Source organism: Rattus norvegicus, chromosome 2, assembly GCF_036323735.1.
Source record: "Rattus norvegicus strain BN/NHsdMcwi chromosome 2, GRCr8, whole genome shotgun sequence".
NCBI classification, from domain to species: Eukaryota; Metazoa; Chordata; class Mammalia; order Rodentia; family Muridae; genus Rattus; species Rattus norvegicus.
The window spans coordinates 133,823,566-133,838,902 of NC_086020.1; the positions used below are offsets into that span (position 1 = coordinate 133,823,566).

Here is a 15,337-nt window from a genome sequence, read left to right on the forward strand (position 1 = left end):
TCATGCAGCCTTATTGCTTATATGTAGACTTGTGTGGTGTTTGCATTATTCCTTATTAATCTTAAAATATTTATGACTAGTAAACCATTCTTGTTATATGAGGTTATCATAAAGATTTACAGTTTCTTTCGATACTAACTGTTCGGTGATGTTTTAGCTCTTTATCTCCATCCTGTGCTCTTTCTCTATGGCCCTTTCTGTGCAGCCTCACAGCTGCATGTGAACACCAGCTACAAAATCATGGCTTTTTATCCTCATATTCATTTGAATAATTAGTCATAAGGGTATCGTTGCACATAACTACTGTTCAAAAATCAACCTTATAAATTTAACAGTGGTGTGTGTGTGTGTGTGTGTGTGTGTGTGTGTGTGTGTGTTTGTGTTTGTGTGCGTGTGTGTGTGTGTTCATCTTTGTTACAGTGTTTAGGATAAAACTCACAACTTCACACATACTATACAGTAATTCTATCATTGAGTTAAACTTAACTATCTATTGAATAATTGTCTATTTTTTAATGCTTATATTATTGTCTACTTTCCAGTATTGGGTTTAGTGCTGATCAAAAATTTAACTATTTTGTAGCATGTAAAGCATTGAAGATATTTCCTACTGTAAAGCAGAATAGACTGTGGCTCAGGGATCAGCATCTCTGTCTTTCATAATTGATAATGTGTATGAAATGGACCTAGAGTCAGTGTTCTTACATGTCACTGTGGATACTGTGAAAATAATGAAGACATTTTAGATCACCAAGAAATTTCTTCTTCTTACCAAGACTACGTTATACAAAACAGTAATTAAATATGGTATAAAATAAATTTCGAGTCAGTGACATGAATCAGGAAACGATCACTAACTTGCTTGACCATTTGTGTCCTCAGGACAGAGAGGAGTAAAAGAGCAGAACATCCCATAGGGAAATGTTCTCTTGCCTCTGCTGTTTAACTTCAGCTGTGGCAAACGCTTAGCATTGTAGATGAACAATATTTCTAATGATGTTCAACACTATTGTGACTTAAATCCAATTCCTTTAAAATGAACATTTTTACTAATTTTCTCCCATGACTCTAGTGCTTTAATATTTTATCCTCCTATAATTACTGAATACGTTTTGTGTGATTCAGAAGATTGGAATACATAATTTTTAGTTTTTTTCATGTTATGATAATTTTTATTTCCTTTTTGTCCTTTAAGAGTTATTATCAGATCATCAAAACATTCTTCTACCTTTCTTAAATATCATCCATTATTTTCTTTCTCCATGTTCCCTAGTGAGTATTCAAAATATATGAATCTTTATGTATATAGGTATATGTATATATATATATTAAATATTAATATATAAGTCAATTTCTTATTGGTTTTCTTTGATTTTCTCTTTATACTTCAGTCTTTTCCTTTTATAGTTTGAAAATTCTTTAAATCATCAATGAATTTGATTACTCTTAAGATAAACCTATAAAGGTTTTCTATAGATATATTAGGAAAATGTTTTCAGGATTTTTATTTTAGAATTTTTCCACCTAATTTTTTTCTTACTCTTAATATTGAATGTAGATCCCCACATTGCTTATATTTTAAAGTACATTGGTGCAGACAATTTTAGAATTATCTTTATTTGTTAATTTCATAGAAGTACAGAAATGCCAAATCACATGCACAATTCCAAGATATCGTCAATCCTTTCCCTCAATTAATGTTCTTCTCTTGACTTCAACAATTAACAATGTATAAAATATTGACTTTTGGTCTTAGTATTGAATTGAAAAGAACTGCATGGTCATCATGAGTCAATGGTCATGCCAGGACTGGGGAAAACGTTTTAATACATGCCTACATGACTTTAAGTAATGTGTTTTGAAATTCATACATTGTTAATAATAGTATCACCAAACTGCTTCAGATCTAGTCTATTAATATGCAATTTCAATATTTACAGTTATTATTTCTATCTAGAGATAGTTAAATATATTTATATTAAGTATATTTTTATTTATCTTTGAACAATTAAAACATTTTATTCCTCATGGAAGGAACATGTGAGCTATTACAAGGTTGATATTCTCTCTTAAACCTGCAAAGCTTCTGTAAGTCAAAGGTCCTGTTGTTTGGACAAAACGGCAACCAACCGATTGGGAAAAGGTCTTTACCAATCCTACAACTGATAGAGGGCTTATGTCCAAAATATACAAAGAACTCAAGAAGTTAGACCTATTAAAAATGGGGTTCAAACCACAGAAAAACACACATGGTATGCACTGCTTGATAAGTGGATATTAGCCAAAATGCTTGAATTACCCTAGATGCACAGAACACATGAAACTCAAGGAGGATGACCAAAATGCGAATGCTTCACTCCTTCTTTAAATGGGGAACAAGAATACCCTTAGCAGGGAATAGGTAGGCAAAGTTTGGAACAGAGGCAAAGGAACACCAATTCAGAGCCTGCCCCACATGTGGCCCATACATATACAGCCACCAAACTAGATAAAATGAATGAAGCAAAGAAGTGCAGGCTGACATGAACCGGATGTAGATCTCTCCTGAGAGACACAGCCAGAATACAGCAAATACATAGGCGAATGCCAGCAGCAAACCACTGAACTGAGAATGGGACTCCAGTTGAAGGAATCAGAGAAAGAACTGGAAGAGCTTGAAGGGGCTCGAGACCCCATATGAACAACAATGCCAACCAACCAGAGCTTCCAGGGACTAAGCCACTACCCAAAGACTATACATGGACTGATCCTGAGCTCCAACCGCATAGGTAGCAATGAATAGCCTAGTAAAAGCACCAGTGGAAGGGGAAGCCCTTTGTCCTGCAAAGACTGAACCCCCAGTGAATGTGATTGTTTTGGGGAGGGCGGTAATACAGGAAGGATGGGGAGGGGAACACTCATAGAGAAGGGAAGGGGATGGGGTTAGGGGGATATTGGCCTGGAAACAGGGAAAGGGAATAACAATCCAGATGTAAATAAGAAATATCCAATTTAATAAAGATGAAAAAAAACACAAAATTCCTTACATTTCTGTTGTTCATCATGAATCAAGAAGTATTTAAACATATATAACTACCCGTTATATTTTCGTTTCCATGCTTTAAAACCTTACTTGTAAATATATTATATTTAAAATCTCTTTGTCATGAAATCTGATTGATAAACAAAATCACCATTAGGAAGAGACGTACACATCTTTGCAATCATTAATTAGACATTAATATGTTTCTAATGGCCGGAAAACAAAATATTTTACAATAATGTGAATTAAAGTTCTATGTGTATAGTTACTCTATTTCTTTTGTGGAATTCTTTATAATAAAAGTTTGTTATCTTGAAGTTATACAGACGTTTTCAGATATTCAACAAAATATCAGAAGCTTTACTTTAAATGTGCTAAGCTCACACTGTTTGTGTGTGTGTGTGTGTGTTTGTGTGTGTGTCTGTGTGCAAGTGTGTATGTTTATCTGTGTTCCTGTGTGTATGTGGTATTTGAATGGTTGTACATATTTCAATATGCCATGTTGATGTAAGAAGGAAACTTACAGGTGTTTACTTCCTTTTATTACATATGATTTCTGAGGGCTGATCTATATTTTCATCCACAGATGATTAATTTTATATTCTGAACAAAACCGTAAATTGTTTCCTTTCTTTTTACATTACAACTACAAGATCAGAGTTGTTTTTTCATATTCTAAGATGCTTTAGCATTATGGCTAGCCTCTGCATAGCAAGATGCAAAATCAGTTAGTGTACGTTATCCTTTTCATAAAATTCTACTAAGCTGACAGATAACATTAGGGTCTTGGATGAATCTTCAGAACCACTCTAACAAACATTCACAAACACACACACACACACAAACACACACACACACACACATACACACAAACACACACATATACACATACACACACACTCATAATTTTCAAAGTAATTGGTTATGCCTAGCAGTTGATTAATAGAAAGTAAAAATTAAAAAGCAATGAATAAAACCAGTGAAAGAGATGGCTTTTTTCAAGGGTGTTGTTATGGATAGGGAGAGAGCACTTGTGCTGTGTTTCTTATTGTAGGGACTGTTTCCTAGAAACTTAAAATCCTTATCAAAGATATATGATACTATAGAAACTAACTTCATAAAAATATACGTATCTACTCACTGTCTGTTTATGATTAGATTTCTAGTACATCAGTGGTTTCTTCCCTGATTACTATGCTTTGATTTCATGCTATTTTATTCTTGCTGTCTTCTTAGGTCTTTGGAGCAGAATCTAAATATGAGAGGCAGTAGAGAGCTAATAGTACAAATAACTTTTTTCTTCCTGGGAGTGTTAAGACATGAAGTCGTGTTTGTAAATATACATTTTGGATTCCTAGATCTATCACCATAAAAGATTTCAACACTCTATATCTATATACCATTTTAATATTTACAAACCCTGATATGAGAAGAGTGCTCACTAATTTTAATTGTTATAAAAATAATTGTGCTGCTTCTCATCCTCATTTCCCTAGAGCTGTGCACATGCAGCACATGGAAGTAGGGTCTAATGCTGGAAGTCCAACTGGGAGGTAGCAAATGTCTCTTCTCTCCTTTTAAGAGCCCTCCATGACTACCTTCTGCCATAATTAACGAAAAATCGGGATGCTTAGCTCTAGCACATATGGCATCTCAGTCACCCTTTATCATACACAACCTGTGACAGTTATGTTTGATATCTCATTACCCAAGTATTAATTTTAAGATAAATATGTTAGAGAGAGTGTCTTCCAGACTTATCTAATGGGAAGAAAATGTTATATATTAGAGGAGTTCTCACAGATTATAATTTGTAAATAATGATTACATCATAGTAACTTTTTCATCATGAGCTTTAAGGTTATTTTATATCATTTTTTCTCTCTCTACATTCTATAGCCTCTATATGTAAAAGCTACAAACTTCGATACAGTGAATGACATAATGAGCAAGTTACTACCAATGATGAGAAAACATGTAAGTTACTTTCAGTTTACTTTGAGTTAAAATGGAATTTTGCTTTTGAGATTCACATACGTGGAAATGTGTAAATACAGAAGAAATCTGATCATGATACATTGACATATAGACTTTACAAATGCCTCCGTTTTTATGTGAAGGTATCGAAAACATAATAATAGTCCTGCGAGTGATATTTTTCTTGAATTCGTGTCTACTTTTATGTGAAATGAATTCATAGCACAGTGGTTTGAGCTATATGCTTAGTTTCACTGGATAATAAACATACATTGTAATAAATTGTGATTAATTTGTCACATGCTCACACCTAACTTAAAGGAAACCAATGTTGGAGGGAAGAGTTTTCTTTCTTCTTTTCTTTTTTTTTATGAAAATGAGTCTATAAACCCTATTTGGGATATAATTCTGTCGTATTTCCCATTTCTGCTTGTTTTAATTTCTCGGTTTGGAGGTGTAAGTGTACATATTCTGGTATTTATTTTTTTACTTTTAATAAGTCTGGAATGAATGTGTCTGTTTTTTATGTCCTTTCTGCATACATATCTGTATATATCTTTGCTTTTCTATTTTGAAATGTGCACGTGTATCTCTGTTTAACTGTGCATGTGTGAGTGTTGTGATGGGTTTGCGTGTACATGTCTATGACTTTCTGTGAGTTTGTAAAATGAGAATCTACATGTTACTCTGTCTCTCTGTCTCTATGCCCCTCTACCTCTCCCTTCCTCCCGCTCTCTCTCACACTTTTTCTCTTTCTGAATCATTATCACCTCTCTGTGTATGTTGGGGTGTGGATGGGTAGTTGGTGGTGTGTCTGCTTGTGTGTTTTTAGTGTCTAGTTTAATAATTAAAAACTTTATGGGACAATGTCATTGGTTTTAAATAAGAGTCTACAAGAAAATACAATTAATAATTCTAGTTAGAGCCACTCCTGGAGGGTGCTCAATATTTCCACATAATGTTCTATTTAGAAGGTTGAATCAAATGGATCCATCACACTGTGTGCAGTAAATATATTCCAGAACTTCTTTTCAGCATTGGGTCTATTTTCCAGGATAGACACTTGTGCTTCATCTCCACAGACAGGACATCTCTCATTGAAAGCCAAAAGCTGTTTTCACTTGTAGGCACACTCGTAGACTCTCTGTTTTTACTATTTTGTTCACTGTTGTCGAAGTTCTCCTATCTTTGAAATGACACTTTGCTAAACTTATCATAGTCACAGTGTGTATGTGCATCTGTGAGCACTAGTTTGTGTGCTCATGTTAAGTTGAAGTTCAGTATTCCTCACCCAGTATGCACAGATGTAAGAAATTATAATAATATTTGTCTTGGTTAGTGATAATGGCTGAATGCAACTTCTTACTTTATTGTGGATCAGTAGATCAAGGCTCCATCAAAGAGGAAAGGCAAGTACCCAAAGGTTTTCTCCTGAAAGCAGTCCTGTTTGCTCAAATCTGTGTTCAGAAAACGTATCATTAATACTGGTCTAAATAATTTCCCTGCTATACAGCTAGATATGATAAGTAAAGGAAATTCTAGACTCTTCAAGACTCTGATGTCACCTTATTTGTGATGGTTGGTTCTTTTTGCCTTCCAGAACATTGAAGATTATCAACTGTGGTTCTGTCCTCGCCCTGGGGAAGCTCCAAGAGCACTCCAAGGTAATAACAGGGAAATCTAAAGAGAGACTAGCTGAGTTTGGTGAATTCCCAATGTTTTCATTACTTTGTCTTATACTTACACACTAAAGCAAAATGATTTAAACATAATGTCATGCATTTAAATCATAATTAATATCTAATATGACCTTCAGACTCAAGATAACATCTCGTAAGTTACAGTCTGAGAATAACAGGAATTTTTCTGGGATTTTCTATTTGAAAAACAGAATTTTCCTGAAAAGGCAAACAAAACAAAATTTTAAGCATCTTGTTTCTGGAGAAAATAATTAAAAAAAAATTTGGTGATGATTACAGAATATCCTCCTAGCTAGAGAGATATCTCAAGGATTTCCATCACTCACATGGTAGCTCACACCCGTCTATAACTCCAGTTTCAGGGCATCTAATTCCCACATCTGACCTGCACAATCACCAAGTGCAACATAGTAAACAGGCATTTATGTGAGCAAAAGTCTTACACACAGAAACAAGTTTAAATCTAAAATGCAATATCTTCAGTTTTTTTCTCTTTATTCCAAATTATATAGATTGTTTCGTAATGAATATTATAAATGTAGCCATTTCTCTGAATCCATGTAAAATATTCAGTTCACATCTCACATGACAAGTAACTCTGTAACTGAATGTGAGATAATATTCTGATTTCTGGAAACAGCCTGCCTTACTCACAGATACTTGGTTTTTTGCCTTCTTTTAGTTCCACACTAGATTATTGCCAAATAAATAATGGTAATAGAATTATCAGAAAAGTTTGAATAAGAATTAAAAATCTGAGATCTCCAAGTGTGCTTGCAAAGCTGGACTTTTCAAAGGTAAATTTGTGAAGCTCTAACACATAGAGTTGATCTTCCTACAAGTGACTTAAATCTCTGAAGATGCTCTCCCATTAAGGCCAGATTTTCCAGTTTTGTCAAGTATAGTCTTTTGTAGTAAAACCTGATGATGTTTTTAATTTCCTCAATTTCTGTTTTGTCTCCCCTTTCATTTCTGATTTTGTTAATCTGCATACTATTTCTGAGACTTTTATTCAGTTTCAGTTTATGTGTCTTGTTGATTTTCTCAAAGAACAGATCTTGCTTTTATGGATTCTATTTCTAATTGATTTCAGACCTGATATTCTTTCCTGCTGTTTGCTTCTCTTTGGTTTGCTTTCTCCTTTTTGATCTAGGCTTTTCATTGTGCTTTTAAGTTGCTAGTATAGGTTCTGACTATTATCTTTGTGAAGACATTTAGCGCTCATATTTTTTTATGTATGCGGTGTGAAATATTTAAATTGCTTAATGTAAAGTTATACAAGTGCATAAGGATTCTTATGATGTAAAATATTATTGATATTAATACTCCAACAGGCATGTCTTCAAACGGTTGGAACAGAATATAACAAAGTCACTCTAATACATTGCACTGTTAGATCTATATTCTCTAAACAAAGTCTCACACAGAAATTTTTCTCCTCATTGTTTTTAGAGTTGTCAGCTAACTTAATTCTACTATCTGAATAGGGTTCTAATGTTTTCATGTGTACAGTCTTCATTATCCCAAAGAAGAAGAGGGAAGAGGAGGAGGAGGAGGAGAAATATGAAGAGGAGAAATATAGAAAGCATACAAATTGTATCAGAAGATTTGCCCATATTCAGTTACAATTCATGTTCTTTTTTTCTCATAGGAAATGAGTATCCACATGACATTATAATGATAAATATTCAAAAGAACTTCAGTTCACGGGACTTAAGGCATTTTACATCTTTCCCTTCCCTACCTGGGCTGATCATGAAATATCTAAACTCTGATGCACAGGGGCAATTCATCTTAAGGCCCAGAAACTCAGCCAGAAGCCAACAGCAAAAAAGTGAGTCCGCTGTTTTCTTTAGGGTGGCTTTTCTTAGTTCCCATTTTAATTTGTCAATAAATATCACACCATACTATCATTTCCTTGCTTGGGAGAGAGGTACTGTAATAAATAACAACAACAACAAAAAAAAACTAAAAAATATGTTCCAGGTCCACAAGAAGAGAACTCTAAATTCTGATGTGAAGACTAGGCTTGGTTATAGGGAGAACATGTCGCTTATTCCAGACAGATATTCACCATAAATTGGTATACCAAGCACTGTGTGAACACATTTTTGTCCCATTAGAATTGCGGCCCTAAGTCATGGATCCTGATATGTTGCCCCTCGAGTGTTTCTATGATTAGAGCACAAAGTGACTTAAGAACTACATTTTGACAAACTATTGCAATGAAAACTACATAGAAAAAGTAGATTTTTGGGATTGAAAATAATCTGTTGCAGGCTTCAAATACAAATTAACTTAGGCTTATAGCCAAGTCTTTCATCTCATTTCAAATTATATAAACATATACTTTAGACCTAAATCTAGAGTCACAATATTCCTAAAATTGATAGACTGGGCATTTTTATTTTTTAAAAAATATTCTGCAAAGGATAGAATACTTTTATACTTTCTCCTTACTCTGTTTTCTTGGAACCCTCCCATTTACTAACTTGATTTCTTTTAAAATTTGTCTTTTTTTCATAGTTATTATATTTACATTTGAAATGTTGTTCCCTTACTGCCCCCCTAAGAATAACCAACCTCATCCCTCTGCTCCTTTGTCTCTAAAACGGTGCTACCCCACCAATCTTCCTACTCACACCTCATCCATCTATCCTTCCCTTCTCTGGGTACTCAAGCTTTCACAGGAGCAAGGACATCCCCTCCCACTGAGGCCAGACAAGACATACATGTGCTACATATGTAGCAGGGGCCACAGACTGACAATGTGTACTCTCGTGTTGTTATCTAAGATCAGGGAGCGCTGAGGTCAAGTAAATTAATACTATTGTCCCTCCTATGGGGCTGCTATTCATTTCTCCTCCTTCATTCCTTCCCCTAATTCTTTTGTTGGGGACCCAGGGTTAAGTTGGATGGTTGCCTGTAAGTATCTGCATCTGTCTCAGTCAGAGGCTGGTAGATCTTCTCAGAGGACAGCCATGTCAGGTTCCTGCCTCCAAGTATATCTTTGTAACAACAATCTTATCATGTTTTGGTGTCTATGGATAGGATGGACCAGAAGTTGAGGCAAGTTCTGTATGGCCTTTCCTTCAGTCTCTGCTCCCATTTTTGTCCCTGCAGTTCTTTTAGACAGAAACAGTTCTGAGTCCAATATTTTGAAATGGGTTTTGGTATAATATATATCTATAACTACACACACATACATATACACACACTCACACATACACACACACACACGCACACAAACACACACACACACTCACTGAGAGACCTTTGTCAGTCTATGTAATATTACTTGTGATTTCTGCCCTCCTGATTTTACATTAGATAGCCAGGCAGATAATGTGTTCTACAGTGAGGAAGAATATTTTATACTGTGTTATATGACTCATTTGTTTACTTTTAATTTATTTGTTTTAAAAATCGTTTTTAAATTTTTTTATGGTCCAATATTCTAAAGGAAAACTCAGAAGGGAAAAAGAAACTAGGATTTCAGCTGTGTTCTTACACTACAATGTATAGTCATGTATTTTCTCATGAGGGGGACATGCTGCTGCTAATATAAACTTGAGAATGGTTCTTGAAAATACTGAACAAAAAACTAAGGATAGAAAGACCTTCATCATAACATTTGAAGTAAACAGAAAAATTTTAAATGTGAATAAAGGAAGGGCGTCAATTAAAATGGATGTGACTACTGAAGCAACAGCCTGTACATATTTCAGGGAGCTTGTTCAACCAAGGTACCTAGTATTTCATGAGGAACTGTGGAGTTAGACAGCATCATCTTGTGGGAATGGCACCTAGAGAACTTTAGACCCTGTCTTAGAGACATCAGTAAGATTAATAACAGTGTAGGTTATATGAGAAGAAGGAGGTATAAACACAACAGAATTATTAACCTATTAAAATAGGGACATATTCTACTTAAATTTAGTTTTGTAAAAGATCTTTATAAATTATACTATCCCATGTAATGATCTCAACTCCTGTTCAGATATGAAGGAAAAGACTCTTAAGAAACAAAGAACTTCTACATCATCGTGGTGGCACAGGAGCTGTGAGCCCCACCCAGACCAAGTATGCACCACCCCAAAAGTTAATAATAGAGGAAAACTGTTTGGAAGAGAACTCAGTTCCATTTGTAAGGATGGCAACCTGCCCTTGGCAATTCTGGTATGTCTCATATGGTTCTTCTCTGGCTCTCCTAAGTCAAAATCCTGCTTCTTAAATCCCTATTCCTTCACTTCTATCACAGTGTGGGGTAAAATTTGTGTCTCAAATCATTGGCTTTCAAATAAGAAGATGAGAGAGGGTTATCAGGGATGATCTATTGGAAAAGTTTGATTTAATCCCTTAACTATTTTGGAAAATTTGATAAAAAGAAATGTTGCACGAACTTTAAGGATTAATGTTAACGTTGGCTATATACAACAAAAATTGAGGCACAAAACTAGCCTGAGGGACTCTGTGACCATGCAAGTACTTGCACTGCACCTGTGCACACCATTGTTCTGGTTCTCAAGGAGCCAATAGTGCTCTGTGGTGCAGAAAGCCTGACAGATATTTCCCTTCTTCCTCTAGGACATGCTGTCCCTACTAAAAAGGGAAGGGCCCACAACCGAGGGTGTCTTTATAATACATCCGAGTATAACAATGTGCCAAACAATAAAAGACAAATTGGATTCAGAAGAAGAGGTGGACATGAACAAGCTATCAGTGCATGTCGTGTCGTGGATCTTTAAGGTAGGGAAAGTCCTTCCATCATCCACCCTCAGGCTTCCTGAGTGAATGGGAATAGTGTCCTTCCTTTTGCATTCCATTGACTGACAATAGATACACATGAGAGAAATATGGTAAGCTCTAAGTCTCCTCAGTTAGTCATAATAATATGGATGATGTTTTGTTCAGAAATTATTTGAGCAATGCTATTGTTGGATTATCAAAACTGAGCCCTCCCTTCATTTCTAGGAGATCCAATGTCAAAGCAAATGTCCTTGTCCTCTGGTATACAGTCTTTGTGACACTCTTTTCCAATGCATGGAGCCCACAGTTGAGGAGTTAGTATGTATATGCATAAATTGGGGCTCAGAGCCACAGGATATTTTGTTCTTTGTGCCTTAAATAGCTGTAGTTTTAAGTAACAGTCTCCAACCATTGCAAAGAGAAATTTTCTGACGGGTAAGGGCTATGTTATCTGTGAATATTAGTAAAATATTAATAATAGAGTTAGGAGTCACACTTGTTTAGTGAAATGGGGGCAGGGCATTCACTAAGAACCCTGACGACACGTTCCTCCCTGCTTGAAGTACCAGACATAGCTTTCTGCTCCTGAGAAATCAGATAGTATTTCCTATGGTTGTCTTTGTTGTGGTTACTACCATAATTTATGTTTCTATCATGTAAAATAGTATTTGAACTGAAATATTTTTTGCTTATATGTGCTAGCTGGCTCAGCTGTCCACTAGAGGAATGTTGAGCTGAGGACAGATTTTTCTATAGTCCATGTAAATCTGAAAATCTACTCTTTGGTTTCTGTTTTGAATAGATGAAACTTACTGGACCAATATACTGTGGAACATTCTAAGTAGGGGAAATTTCGGGAGCTGTGAAGAAAGTTAGAATTAACTTGAAATTTACAGTTGAATGCATTTTGAATAATTTCCATGATTAATTTCTTCCATAAAATATTTTTGCTTTTTTTTAAGGACTTTCTACAAAACATTGAAGGAAGTCTGATGACTTCAAAACTGTATGATGAGTGGATTGCTGTAACCAAAAAAGTCGATGACGAAGAGAAATTAGCTGCAGTGCAGAGGTAATTGTTGGCAAACTCTGTGAACAACATCAACAAAATAGAAGTAGTATTTGCTTACACATTAGAGATAATATATCACAGCAATATTTACTAAAAACATTGACAGACAGCAAAAGGTTTCACTTGTTCACACACACAAAAGACACTTTGAAAAGAGAAGTGTGAGTTACAGTGGCCCAAGCTTTTATCTTACCTTCACATTCCAATTAGATTTGTCTTTTTTTCTGAATTGGATAAATATTTCAAGCAATAATTTGAAGAAAAATTCTTCCATTTTATTTTGAGAGCATCCAGCAAATGATACAATCACTCTGTTCCCTTCATTCATATTTACAGATCGAGTATACTTGTTTAAAAATAACTTTCTCTACATTCAGCCTTTTAGATAAACTGCCATCTGCAAATGCTGTGCTTCTGAGGCAAATTTTTCAAATATTATATGAAATAAAAAGTAATTCTTCTGTTAATGAGATGTCTTCTTACAATCTATCTGTTGGGATAGCTCCATGTCTCTTATTCATGCCCAGTTACTGCAATAACGGAGGGACAAATGACATTCCCATAAAGGTAACGCCTAACTTTGATACGCCTTTACAATGAGACAGGAAAAAAGGATTATCCTGAGAATCCAGGTTATTCTGTTGTTGTGGGTGATTGTTTTGGTTTTGGTTTTGTTTCATTTTGTAAAGGAAGTACAGCTTTGAAAGGTGTTCTTCTGCAGGGAAGGAATCATTGGTGAATTTTAACTAAAACATAAATGTGTATTTGAGCTCAGTGACTCAGTCTTTAGTCGTCATTTAGAATGTCCTAGACTCACGCAGTGAAAACAAATGCTGTGAAATGATACAAAAAGTAATAATCCTGGGTATTGATTGGGTCAGCAAACCAGACTTAATACGGATATAATCAGTGTAGAATGTGGGAAATTCTACTTGTTTTCAGGGTGGTTTCCCCAACAAAACAAAGGCAATGCAATTTGGATTGCTTTAATCAGATAAGGTCATTAGAACTCCTGATTAATGTTAGTAAGTACACCCTTGCGCTCTGGGTGCTGGTTATGATTGATTTAGAAAAGTGATTGAGTATACTCTTCTATGTTAGCCACCTTTTAAATACTATAATGAAACACCAAAATTTACATAGTATATTGATCAAATGGTTCATTTCATTAATAAGTATCTGAGTTTCTGATTCATTATTAATTGACCAATTGTCATTGGACCTCTAAGGCTCATATTATAAAACAGCCCAATTGAGAAACAATAATATTCCTCACATTGTGTAGAATCAAAGGTCAGGAGGAAAAGACAGGGTACCAAAGTAGCTGCCATTGAAGATCAATAATTATCCCATTTCCTCCGAGAAAATCTTATTTCAAATACCTCCCAATACAATGAACCATAAGATCAAGATGTTACCATTGCTTCTGAACTGAGTAATCACTGTTTTAAGATTAAGTAATTAATTAAGGATATGTGAAGAAATGACTTACAGTGATATACTGATGCAGCTGTTACCATTGCACTGTACTGAGACATGATGAGCTCAGATGGGTTTGCCTGTCTCTTGCTTTTTAGACAACCCTTGGGAACTTTTCATCAGATGGTGCCTGCATTGAGAAGCCATTTTTCTCCTTAGTTCTGCCTTTCTATAAGCATCCTTACAATCATGCTCACTCATGGGTGTATCAAATGTAACCAAAGCTATTTCAGTGTACAGTACACATCACGTACTGGCCATCACAATGTAAAAACTGGAAATCATCCTCTTATATAACATTGCACTGTGATGATCACACTTGAACATTAGATCTAAGAATCTTTGAAATGTCTGGCATAGCCAGCCCCTGTATTCTAACAGCTAACTTTTTCTCAGAATTTTAATCTGCACATTTTTAGCCTCCAAGACTAATAAGTAAAATGTGATTTGCAACCAGGCAAACTAAAAGAGACATTCTGTGTTTGCCCTCCTTTACCACAGATTTCTCTGGTAACATTTATGATCGAAAACACTCCAAAAATTTTTGGAGAGGACGTGGTTGCAGTGTCATATGAAACATCCCTAACTCATCCTCCCGGAGCAAAGTCCTCATGTTCCCCTGACACTTCAGCAAATACCAGAAACGTGAAGCAAACCAATCGTGGACTCAGCAGCTGCCCCACTGAGAGGACATGCACTCCTGACTATAATGCACTGCCAGGAAGTCCAGCTGCCCCTCTTCCCTGTGAAGACATTCTAGGTGTGTAAACTTGTTCTACTACCATAACTTAAAGGTAGAATCATTGAGCACTGAAAATATATTTGTAACAAACATCAATGAAGGATTTCCTGAAGCATGTGAAGAAAAATTTTGCCTATGCATTATAGGTATTATCCCATTGTTATTATTTGCCTCCTAATTTAAGTACCTCTTTCCACTGTTCCTTACTTTATGTTAGAGGTTACTCCCAGCAATGAGATTAAATAATTAAGGATATGTAAGTAAATGATACTTACAGTGAAAAATTGAGTCTTAACATAGATTCTTAAAGAAAATATCAACTCAATAGCAAATTGGGTTTTCTCTATGTAACAGGTCTGGTTGTCATGAAACTTGCTTTATGTACCAGAATGACCTCAAATTCACTATGCTCCCCCTTGCTCTTCTTCCTGAGGTCTGGGAATATAGCCATGTGGCACTATGCTAGTCTCTTATGAAAATCTGAATATATAGCATAATATACCCATATGTTTGACATAGACACTATGATCTGAGATTTGAGCTCATAGATCAGTGGAGAAAGCCAAGGGCTGTAACAGAACTGTACTTAGTCAAAC

The 15,337-nt window shown here is 35.3% G+C and overlaps 1 protein-coding gene across 3 annotated transcripts in view; it reads left to right on the forward strand.

The window, feature by feature from the left end:
- Nucleotides 1-15,337, forward strand: part of LOC134485905 (uncharacterized) — a 49,696-nt gene that overhangs the window by 11,932 nt on the left and 22,427 nt on the right. For 2 of the 3 annotated variants that reach the window (XM_063282879.1, XM_063282880.1), the window contains exons 6-13: nucleotides 4,922-4,999; nucleotides 6,600-6,663; nucleotides 8,351-8,533; nucleotides 10,700-10,878; nucleotides 11,287-11,448; nucleotides 12,411-12,520; nucleotides 12,898-13,087; nucleotides 14,501-14,759. In XM_063282879.1, coding sequence (XP_063138949.1) covers nucleotides 4,922-4,999; nucleotides 6,600-6,663; nucleotides 8,351-8,533; nucleotides 10,700-10,878; nucleotides 11,287-11,448; nucleotides 12,411-12,520; nucleotides 12,898-13,087; nucleotides 14,501-14,759 — 1,225 coding nt within the window. The remainder of the gene's footprint in view (nucleotides 1-4,921; nucleotides 5,000-6,599; nucleotides 6,664-8,350; nucleotides 8,534-10,699; nucleotides 10,879-11,286; nucleotides 11,449-12,410; nucleotides 12,521-12,897; nucleotides 13,088-14,500; nucleotides 14,760-15,337) is intronic. The other variant, XM_063282881.1, reaches the window with a different exon arrangement.